General features: G+C 40.0%; 1 protein-coding gene and 1 pseudogene across 2 annotated transcripts in view; both read right to left on the minus strand.

Moving 5' to 3' along the window:
* Window positions 1–208: 208 nt before the first annotated feature.
* Window positions 209–3,054, minus strand: LOC306858238 (ankyrin repeat domain-containing protein 16-like; annotated as a pseudogene). Its single transcript has 7 exons — window positions 2,720–3,054; window positions 1,260–1,481; window positions 1,128–1,170; window positions 945–1,053; window positions 701–862; window positions 534–612; window positions 209–450 (listed from the first exon to the last, which is right to left on the minus strand). The product of its transcript is annotated as an ankyrin repeat domain-containing protein 16-like (transcript).
* A 4,390-nt stretch (window positions 3,055–7,444) lies between these two features.
* The window catches only part of LOC306858308 (protein piccolo-like), a gene marked incomplete at its 5' end in the record, with an annotated part of 49,025 nt that continues 44,340 nt past the window's right edge, over window positions 7,445–12,129 (minus strand). Inside the window, 5 exons of the mRNA XM_079398763.1 lie at window positions 7,445–8,246; window positions 8,331–8,476; window positions 9,250–9,384; window positions 10,208–10,263; window positions 10,448–10,589. Coding sequence (XP_079254889.1) covers window positions 8,103–8,246; window positions 8,331–8,476; window positions 9,250–9,384; window positions 10,208–10,263; window positions 10,448–10,589 — 623 coding nt within the window. The 3' untranslated portion in view covers window positions 7,445–8,102. The remainder of the gene's footprint in view (window positions 8,247–8,330; window positions 8,477–9,249; window positions 9,385–10,207; window positions 10,264–10,447; window positions 10,590–12,129) is intronic.

Below are 12,129 nucleotides of genomic sequence, written 5' to 3' on the forward strand. Positions count from 1 at the left end.
TATTATTCAAAATCATTCAGACTCGTTTAATAAAGGGGACTTAAATGAAAATGATTCACTTAAAAGAGTCAAAAACACCAATTTGTTCACGAGTTACCACAATGCAAACAATTACCAAAACAGCTGCAAAGCCAAGTTCATGTTCAGTGTTTCGTGTCGTCCTCTTCATATGAAAAGACACAAATTCATAGTTATAACACATGACTTTCATAAAAAGCATTTATTTTGCAACTTTGTGTCTCCACTTTTGCTTAATATTCATTCAAAGCATTTTTTTATTCATTTGACACAGTTATTGCATTTCAAGACTTTCAAACACTTCTTTAATGTGAGGTTTTTTGGCATACTGTCTTGCTGTATTGCCTGTATTGTCTTCAGTATCTTTGAGTCCCAGTTGTAGTAGGATCCTGACGGCGTCCACATGCTGCCCAATGGATGCCATATGTAGAGCTGCAAACCATAAAATATTTTCACACTGTTTTCTAATACAAAAGGTGGCATGCAGTGAAATACACTGTAAAGTGTAATCCTACCTGATCTTCCTTTTGTGTCTCTTGCATGTAGATCAGTGCCCAGGGCGAGCAGTGTTTTTATTGTGCTTGTGTGACCTTCCTGAAAAATGAGCATTGAGATCAAAGCCATTAGAAGAGGAAGCATGTTTATCTTAACTGTGCTTCATGTTTAATGCAATAGATACAACCTTAGCAGCGTAGTGTAATGCAGTCAGCTCCAGTTTTGTGGCTCTTGAGTTTATATCGATACCAAGATTATGCACGAGGAAAGAAAGTGCTTCTTCCTGAGCAGTTACAGAGGCCTGGTGTAGGGGCTGTGCACCGAGAACATCTACAGCTGAGGGAGATGCCTAAACCAGATAAACATGGACATGCTCATATCTAGTATCAGAAAAACATTGAAAGTGAATTATAATGCAAATATGAGCTTACCTGGTGATTCTCAAGAAGCAGTTTAGCAATAGCTGTGTGTCCATTCCTTATGGCATCCATAAATGGTGTGACTCCACAACTGTCCTTCCCATCATGCTCATAGCTACAACTGAATTAACATGGAAACCGTGTGAGCAAAATAAGAAGGTATTGTGTTATACATGTATACTTAAAATATGTTACCTTTGAAGCAGAATCTTCACAGCATCCTCACATCTGTGCATAGCTTGGGTGAGAAAAGGGCAGATACATTAATGCAAATCTGTGAAATTTGTGGGGTGGGGGGTCATTTAAAAAAATCATGTGCTTCTATACCAGCCGTGTGGAGGGGTTGTTCTGCCAGTCTTGCTCTTTGTCTTCCAGACCTCGGGTTTGGCCAGCAGGAGGTGGTGTATGATGGCTGGATCTCCTTCTCTGCATGCAATGTGAAATGAGTTCCATCCATCCTTGTTCTGCAGCATTGGGTCAGCACCGTGATTCAGCAGCTCCAAAATGACCTCGAGGTTTCGACGGGTACAGGCCATCATAAGAGGGGTCCTAGAGAGGATAGAAGTCATTTTTGTGAAAATGTAGCAAAGCTGCTCGAGAACAAATGGCAGTGTTGGTATTATTAACTAAAAATAAAACAATTAAAAATCATTTACGTTAACTGAAGTAAGGCTGAAATAAAATAAAATATAACAATTAAATGAAAAACTTAAACTTAAAAAATCTGAATGACAATCAGAAATGCTGGCTTGGCAACTAAATGAAATAAGTTTGAAGTTGAAGAAATAAAAAAACAAAACAGAAATAAAAATAAATTAAAAGCTAAATAGAAATATATATAAAAAACTAATTAAAATCACAAAAGCACAACAAAATTACTAAAATGAAAAGTTAAAATATACATTTAAAATCTAATTCAAAATATTAATAAATATTAGAACAATATATGTAGCTCTCATTGTATATATATATATATATATATAACAATGAGAGCTACATGAAAATGATCACTCAAAAATATAATTAACAGCCCAAGCATGTTCTGTGTGGATTTATGTGCACACATTTTAATTTTGCAATTTATACTTTTTACAAATTTTTTACTTGTTTAATTTGTTCCAATTAAAAAATGTATTTTTATATTTATAGTTATTTATTTATATTTATTTTTGAATATTTTTCAAAGTTAAAAATGGGATATTCCTTATGCATCTTTCATTGTATCTTTCGATTATATTTAATCCTTTTAAAATAATCTATTCACATCCATCATGAAATACTGAATATTTAAAAAAATAAATGTGTTAATAAATATGTATTAAAAAGTGTTAGTGTTATTTATACTATTATTTGTATGTATTAATATTTTGAATTAGATTTAATTGTAATATTTTGAGCTTTAATAATTTTGTCATTTTTATTTTCTATCTAGGTTTCATTTATTTTTATTCCAGTTTTAGTTTTAGTAATGCTATTACTGAAACATATTTCAGAATTCATTTAATATTTATTTCAAATAACGGCATTTTTTAATATTTAATAATAATAACAACGCTGGTATTAAATGACGTATATACAAACAACGACAGACAAACGGTATTTTGCACTCAAAAAAAAATAATTTCCTTCGAGCCGGATTCGAACCAGCGACCTAAGGATGTCAGTGTTAAGCCGCTACAGTCCTCCGCTCTACCAACTGAGCTATCGAAGGTATTGAGATCCAATGTGCTCGCAGATACTATTAATTACATGTAATTGTTTAAATCAATTTAGTGATTATGACATACCAGTCTGCTTTCTTTAAACTGTCTATTTTCGCTCCCCTGGCAATGAGGTACCGCACACACTCATAATGACTCATGGAAGAAGCCTCATGCAGAGCTCTCTTGTAGTCGTTGTTATACACCTCAATGTCCATTTTGAGCTCCTCTACTAAATAACGCAAAATATCCATGTGTCCATGTCTGGCAGCATAGTGCAGTAAAGTATCTCCAGATTTCCCAAAATGAGTATAGATGACAGCCTGCTTGTTGACCTGCTCATTGAGTTGCTGTCTGACAGTGCACAGCTCTCCATGTTGAACTGCTTTGATTAAGTGCTTTAATGTGCTTTCTTCCTCCATTTAGCTCAATTAAATCCTTCTAAGTAGACTGCTTAAAGGAAAAGAAATACACACAACAGCGATGTGACATTACTAGCGAAATATCAACAGAAACCTCCAATGTTTTTACTGCATGGTCGGATATATGTCGACGACACCAGTTTACTTCAAAATAAAAGTCCACCTTTTTAAAATCTTTGCAAAATATAATATTCCTCATGAAAGCTATAAAACAAGAAAAATGAAGTACAATGACAAAGCAGTATGACATTACCTGTTCTTTTGTTTCTTACTACCCACAGACAGACAGACAAACAGACATATCGATTCAGTAGACAGACAGACAGATAGTGTGGCGGGAGGAGCCAACGACAGACACAGTGGGCGTGGCGTCAAGCCTCGGAGAGGTTTTTATTAAACAATATATCAAAATAAAGTGTCCAAAGGGGGAAAAGTGTCCAAAATAAACGGGGATCTGGTGTCCTCGTCGTGCTGCGGGGCTGTGCAGGAGGGCAGTGTTCAGGAGGGAAGGGTCCAGGTAAGGGGCGGAGTCCGGCGGCCGCACGCGCTCCCGTCTGGAGGTCCCGGGGCGCGGGTGACGGCGGCTTCGTCCAACTCCTTCATCCCCGGGTGCTCGACGGGATTCCACGGCCCGGCGTCCTTGCCCGACGGCCGTATCGCGGGTGCAGTGTCGGCCGGACTGCGGGTCCGGCCGCTCGCGTCTCTGACGGCGGCAGGTAGTTCCCTCTACGCTCCCTTTCCTGGACCCACGAGGACACCAGCGTGCATGCACGGGGAAGAGACCGGTCTCTCGAGGAGAGGCGCGCTCGGCGTTTAAACGGCGGCGGTGATGAGGCTCCATTCACGTCAGGTGCGCCTCATCACACGCCGCCAGCCCTGCGTGTTCAGCGCCCCTCCTCTCTCACACACCCACTCCCGTCGGGCGCCTGGTGAAGGGCGGCGAATACGGGACGGGGTGGTGATGATGGACAGGGGGGAGGCAGCCGACTCGTCACATTCCCCCCCCCCCCAAGCGACATCCCCGTCCGAGGGTCGCCGCCCACGCGGGAGTGCTACCTTCCTCAACCAGGCTCCAGCGGTCGGAGTGGGCGGGGCAGGGATTCCTCTCCGGGCAACTCTCCCTCTCGCACCGCGCCGGAACCGGGACAGAGAAACCGGGTATTAGTTGTCAGCCTCAACCAGCCACAGGGTAAATGACCAATAGAAAGAACGTCACTTACCCCTTCGGTGGCTGGGAGGCTGTCCCCGTCGTTCCTCTGTCCCCGTGCGGGTTCCACGGCTTTTTGCGAGCGAGAGGGGATGACGTCATCAGATGTTGCCCAACTGCGCTGTCTAGGCTCCGCCTGCCCGCATTCTCCACCACTGTGGCGGGAGGAGCCAACGACAGACACAGTGGGCGTGGCGTCAAGCCTCGGAGAGGTTTTTATTAAACAATATATCAAAATAAAGTGTCCAAAGGGGGAAAAGTGTCCAAAATAAACGGGGATCTGGTGTCCTCGTCGTGCTGCGGGGCTGTGCAGGAGGGCAGTGTTCAGGAGGGAAGGGTCCAGGTAAGGGGCGGAGTCCGGCGGCCGCACGCGCTCCCGTCTGGAGGTCCCGGGGCGCGGGTGACGGCGGCTTCTGTGGCGGCTTCGTCCAACTCCTTCATCCCCGGGTGCTCGACGGGATTTCACGGCCCGGCGTCCTTGCCCGACGGCCGTATCGCGGGTGCAGTGTCGGCCGGACTGCGGGTCCGGCCGCGCAGTCCGGCCGCTCGCGTCTCTGACGGCGGCAGGTAGTTCCCTCTACGCTCCCTTTCCTGGACCCACGAGGACACCAGCGTGCATGCACGGGGAAGAGACCGGTCTCTCGAGGAGAGGCGCGCTCGGCGTTTAAACGGCGGCGGTGATGAGGCTCCATTCACGTCAGGTGCGCCTCATCACACGCCGCCAGCCCTGCGTGTTCAGCGCCCCTCCTCTCTCACACACCCACTCCCGTCGGGAGCCTGGTGAAGGGCGGCGAATACGGGACGGGGTGGTGATGATGGACAGGGGGGAGGCAGCCGACTCGTCACAATAGATAGATAGATAGATAGATAGATAGATAGATAGATAGATAGATAGATAGATAGATAGATAGATAGATAGATAGATAGATAGATAGATAGATAGATAGATAGATAGATAGGTGTAAAAGTGGCTAACAAATAAATTCACTTCAGGGAGAATTTTACATATATCATTTAATATTTAGACTTGGGGCATTAGCCTTTTATTACAGCACAATTTTGCATAATTTATCAATACCGTTTGTGTACAACCACAAAAACCATGACAGCTGGATTATTTTTTCATCAGTTTACATTAAGTGGAAAACCAGACGGATTATACAAGCATATCTTTGTACAGTCAGCATACATATTTAGATCTGATTAATTTTTCATAATCTTTTTCTCTTTTTTTAAATAGAATCTGGACACAAAAATAGTATGAACAAACCACCAACAAAACATGCAACATCCAAAGTGAAAACACCATACGTTTCCTGATTCTACTTGGAGTCAGTAAGGTCAGCATCTGCTCTTTATTATACAGGGTTAAATCGGTGTCTGTTGTGCAGGTCAAGTCCAGTCCATCAGAGGCAAGCATGGGGAAAGCTTTTACCCTAGTGCATGTACAACATGTAACACAGATCAAAAAACAATCGCTCTGCTCCTTTCCCTCACACATGCTCTTCGCTGAACCAGAAAACTAATACAAGATCCTATTTGTACAAAAAGAAAATTATTATTTTTATTTACACGGCTTGTCTTTATTTTATTTTTATTTTTGCAGAGGTGAAAGAGTGAAAGTGGAGCATGCGCACATTATTCAAATGAGCCTGCTTTGGTTACAATGAATTCATGTGACAAATTGTTATGTGATGCTTTTTTTCCCTAATCTAATTTGTAAACATAAAAAATGATAACACATTCTGGGAGATCAGAATATATAGTGAAAGCTAAGCATTGTATAATGCTTAGCTGAGTGCAGTGAGATGCTTCCAGACACTGTGAATGATGAACATAAGATGACCAGTCTGCTATGATCCTGTAAACACATTTTCTTATGTACATTTGAATTCTCAAAACTAGCAGTTAAATAGCTGAGTAGGTTAATCAACCCTACGTTTTTGCAAACTCATTGTTACAGGACCTCCATAGCAATATAAAATTAATTAAACAAGCATCAAGCAAAAAACACAACCAAATATATATATATATAAAAGCAAACATATATACCATGTGGAAAAAAACATACAAAAATAAAAAAAGTCCTCATTCGTAATGCTTTATCTGTCCTCCAACCACTGAACAATAAGTACATCAGATGTATTTTCAGTTGCATAGAATAACATACACAGAACCTGCGGATTTTGGTAGTTTGGCACAGGTCAAAGGTTGCCTTAACCCTTAACGCTGGATGTTTGAGTGAATATCAGTAAGTGCTTGAGCTGTAAAATGGCTGGGTTATGTGCTGTTAAGTTTGAATCCACACATCCCAAGTTTAAAGGCATAAAACTAACCTAAGAAACAACATATACATAACACTAATGGCATTTGATTTAAGTGTCGGCATTGCAAAGTGACCACACTTTTCTGAAAGAATGAGATGGTGCACTCAGCATCTAAATGTGTCCTTTTAGACATGTAAACTGAAAATACAAGTTAACCAAATAAAATAAAAAATGAACACATTTTGATGTCATCACCCTGATCCTCATCGTTATCGCCTTTAAGCTGAACCTGCTTAGATCAAAGATCAGCCAATAACTTTTAAGCAAGGCTTTTTCATCGAAACCTGAGTGTTTAGGAGTTTGTTTTTTAATAAAACATAATATCAACATTGTATCAGCAATATGATGCAGACAGACACTACACTGACCCATTCAAACCCTAATCCTTGAGTATTTAAGAGAGACAGATGCGTATGAGTTTGTGTGGGGGATTGACAGTGTTAGACTTTTTTTTTAAATGGCAAGATGTTTTTTTTTTGCCGAAAACTCAGAAAAAGCTACCAAACTACATTCGTAAAATGCTAGACAAAGTGCAAATCATATAACAGTGCTGGATTTGACATTTTCAACTGATGCTGCTGCTGCATATCGGAGATATTTCATCTGTCACATTCATCAAATGAGATAGCAAATCATAACAATCAGGGAACACTTTCTATTCAATTTCCCATTAATTTCTGTGTGAGTCATATTAGACTGGCAGTTTTCTTAAACTTTTAAATTCTTTGTAATTACCTGCTTCTCGATTCCTAGAGCTCTGAAACTATATCTGTGACTTTGATGAATTGAGTATCACACAGCGAATTATGAAAGTGTTACTTCTGTGAGAGGAAATAACCATACTGACACAACAAGTCATCACAACACCTAATAAATCATATTTCATTCATTTAAATCTGTCCATAATATACCATAAAATACTCTTCTAATCCACTGATAATATGCTTTAAATATCAGCTCTTTCAACACATAATAACATCTGAGAGGGAATGTAAAATAACGATAAATATCTAAAACTGAATTTGTCTCTATCATACAAAAATAATGTATATGATATCCGTCTCTGTCTGTAAATAATCAGAATGTTCTCATATGAATAATGCACAAACGGGATAAATAAACTTTCTCTCTATCATCTAACTGTCTGTTGTGGCCCAATGTACACATATTATTATACATACATCGGTATAAACGTGTGTCGATAAGTGTGAGTGATTGTGAAAGTGCATGTACACATATACGTATGAACATTGTGTGAATCTCCAGCTCAGTTTTTTGAGCTTTACCTAACGTAAAGATCTGCATCTTGTCAATAAGAGTCAGATCCTTTCTGTAAACACCATTATACACCTGTTTCTCCATGGCTTGGGTTAACACAATCACACGTGCCAGTGCAATCGGGAAGCTCCCTGTGTCGGCCTTCCAAATTCAGCTCAGTTTAGTCCCAAAGAGTGCGGCAGAGATGTGCGACTCCGCTGCCTGGTCTGTCCTCGCACCTCATCCGACCGCTGTCTTTAGGAGTGGATCTGAGCTGTGCTGGCCAGCAGCTTGTGCCAGCTCACCACCCGTTTCCGCAGGTCTACCTTATCCAGCCACACGTAGGCTTCGCCAATTAGGGTCTTCTTTACGAACTTGCCTCCGTTTGAAACAAGAAAGAGCTGCAAGGGTTGGAATAAATATGAATCACATGACTTCAAGTCAGGTCACATTTTAGCACCCTAGTGTGTCGATTTCTGCCGTACCTGAATGGAATGACCAGTGGGATTCATGCAGAAGCGGAAAGTTTCATTGAAAGACGGTTCACGATCATGACGACACACTCTGGTTTTCTTCTTGATGATTCTTTTCTGAGTGGCCACATTCACCACATAGAGCTTCACATACAGGTCTGAAAAACAACACCAAAAACAAGAAAACATTTATGTTTACATCAATAAGACAATGTGCATCTCAACCATATATGTGACCCTGGACCACAAAAAGTCACACGTGTGTGTGTATTTGTAGCAAAAGCCAACAATACATTGTATGGGTCAAAATGATAGATTTTTCTTTTATGCCAAAAATCATTAAGATATTAAGTAAAGATCATGTTCCATGAAGAGATTTAGTAAATTTCCTACCATTAATATATCAAAACTTAATTTTTGATTAGTAAAATGCAATGCTAAGGAATTCATTTGGACAACTTTAAAGGATATTTTCTCGGTATTTAGATTTTTTTGCACCCTCAGATTCCAGATTTAATAGTTGTATCTCGGCCAAATATTGCAGTAGCCCCTCACAGCAGAACAAAGATCCAGGGGGCGGGGTTGGATCCACATCTAGGAGGTGGAAATGGTAGGTTTAGGGCTGGAGATGGGTAGGTTTAGGGGTGGGGATGGGTGGGTTTAGGGATCAGGGGGTGGAGACGGGTAGGTTTAGGTATATGTAAGGTGGGAGGAATTGGATCTAGATCCAACCACGCCCCCTGGACCTTGTGTTCTGCAGTGAGGACCATCTCAAATGTTGTCCTATCCTAACAAACCATATATCAATGGAAAAGAAATCGGAAATTAGAAATTGACCCTTATGACTGGTTTTGTGGTCCAGGGTCACATATTAAATAGACGCATATTATAATTAGCATGAGTGAACATGTTTGCAGTCGTGTCTTGTTACCCGGGAGGTGGTCTGGAGACTTGAATTTGTAGGTTATGTTTCTGCACTGTAGGATCTCGATCACCAGATGTTCTCCCTCTGTCTTCATCTCCTTCTTCAGCGCGATCTTTATCTCCCCCATCACCTGAGTCTTACCTAAACGGGCACACACAGACACAGACACGTCAATATCGCAATTCTTCTTCCTATCTGTTATCTCTGTATCTCTTCCTCCCACATTATCTCTGTATCTCTTCCTCCCACATTCTGTGAATCTTTGAGCACGAGGAGCATACAGACAGTCATAAATAGCACAGCACAGGAAATAGATGAATCCAGGAGGATCTATTCCACTCTTATTTAAGTCATAGATAAAAGTGTGATAATGTATTCTAATATTGTTCAAACGTTTGTAACATTTTGTTTTTAGAAGCACTTGGGAGTTTTATTCAGCAAGGATGCATTAAATGAATGAATACTGATTTCTAGTCATCAAATAATTTTGAAAAACATCACGGTTTTTGACACAAATATTAAGCAGCACAACTGTTTTAAACTTGAGCACCAAATCAGCACATTAGAATGATTTCTGAAGGATTATGTGACACTTAAGATTGGAGTAATGATGCTTAAAATTCAGATTTGCCATCACAGCAATAAATTACATTTTAAAGTATATAAAATAGAAACCAGTGTTTTTATTGTGTTTTTGATCAAATAAATGCCGCATGGGAGAGCATAAGAGGCTTCTTTGAAAAATATTGAGAAATCTTTACCAACCACAAACGTTTGAACTTTACTGTAGATAAAAGTATAATCTAATAAAATTATACAAATTATACAAAATCATAATATATATAAAATATTGTATATTAAAATCAACTTCTTTGGTGCCACATTGTACTCCCAAATACCCTGCTATTGACACAAATATGAACAAATAATCACAAAACCACACAACATCCCATGCAAACATTACCCTCTGTATCTCCATGAGCGGATTTCACAGCTTCTGTGCCGTTTGGAATCTTTCCACTGAATAATAAACAACATCAGGTCAGAGAACGCGTAGAGTGCCAAGAAAATGGATGGATTTGAATAAATAATAAACAAAAAAGCAGTCTAGATGCTACTAAATAAAACCATGAAATTGTAAATTATTTCAAACAAAATATGACTGATTAGCAACTTTCATAGGAGTCATATGGAAAGCACTCACAATCTGGGAACCTGGAAGATAGCACTATCCACCGCATTGGTCCCACCCTCTTCATCCAATAGGCTAAAGGCACTGCCACTCAGACCGCTGTCCAATGAGGCTGCAGTAACAGGAGCATCACCAGATCTATGGCTGCCGGACGCTGTTTTTGAAGTGGACTATGTGAGTTGCATGAGTTACATAAACTACTACTAGTTTGCAACTGGTAACTATTAAATTTAGGGGTAGATGTCCACATGTCCACTCCCAACACACACGCACACACATACACACAAATAGATACTGCTGGCAACATTTAAAGAAAGTATGACAGCACTCCATAAATGAAAGGAAATATCACAGACATAGATATGCTAAGCAGACATCAGACGACAGAAGCAAAAGCACAGACACAACAAATTAAACTGTTCATTAGTAAACTGTGTGTTTGAGTATTATACATTAAGTTATTCCATTATGCTAATTATGTTAGCATTACGCTAAGTTTATTTTAATTGTGGTTACTAATGATTAATAATATTTTAATATATTTTTTTTCAATGTTGATGCAGTGTTTGACTGAGAGTGATGTGATGGTGTGACGTGGGATGCATGATTTTGGCACATAATTCATGCACACAGTCTTTTCCAAACAGATTCAGCAACGGTAACGCTAACACCAGTCGTCTAATGACTCTCTCAGGATGGTCAGGGGGTCGGTGCTCCCTCCTAGAGTTTGTTGCTGTTGAGCGCTACTGTTTTGTCCCCTGGTTTTAGGGAACCACAATGCTGGACTGTTGAACCAGACTGAGACTCGCTGCATGAATTTCCTGTGAAGTGGCAGAGGGCGGATTCCAGTCGAAAGTGAGCATCACTAGGTCCTAATCACTCTAAAAACTGAGGACTTTGATGGTTGCGAGGAACATATTTGCGTGACAAGCATCACTGCTACTCTACTGTGAATCAGCTAAATTAAGGCCCAACACAAATGTTTGACAGGAAAAAAATAAAAATAAAATCACCCTAAATGCGATTTGTATGTTCAGACCAATATGAAAATGCAGTTTCACTCTTTCTCAGTAGGTGGCGCTTACAGAAAAGCTTGTATATTGAAGAGATAGTTTACCCAAAAATGAAAATTCTGTCCTAATTACCCTCATCTTGTTTCAAACTGTTCATCTTCGAAACACAAATTAAGATATTTTTGATGAAATCCGAAAGTTTTCTGACCCTGCATAGACAGCAAAGCAACTGACACATTCAAGGCTTAGAAAGGTAGTAAGGACATTGTAAATAGTCCATGTGACATCAATGATTCAACCTTAATTTTATGAAGCTACGAAAATACTTTGCGTGATACTTATCGCAACAGTACCACGATGCATATGTGTGATGCTGCAGGCGCAGGAGCCAGCGTTCTGATGTAGAACCCAGATGCGCTGCATCTTATTTAATTTTTGGGAGAACCATCCCTTTAATTTCTTATGTTTGTTGCAATATTTGATTAGAATGACTGATTTTAATTGCCTATATGTTTATTGTTCAAAATGATTCAATAAAAACACACAAAGGCAGTGCTGCATAATTTTACATTTTTGACACTTGCTGGTTATGAACAAGACATTCCATTTTTTTTTTTTTGGAATGATGTTCATCAAACAACAGCAAATACAATAGTAGATTGAAAGATTCTTCTGTCACTC

The sequence above is a fragment of the Barbus barbus genome (assembly GCF_936440315.1).
Source record: "Barbus barbus genome assembly, chromosome: 39".
NCBI lineage: Eukaryota > Metazoa > Chordata > Actinopteri > Cypriniformes > Cyprinidae > Barbus > Barbus barbus.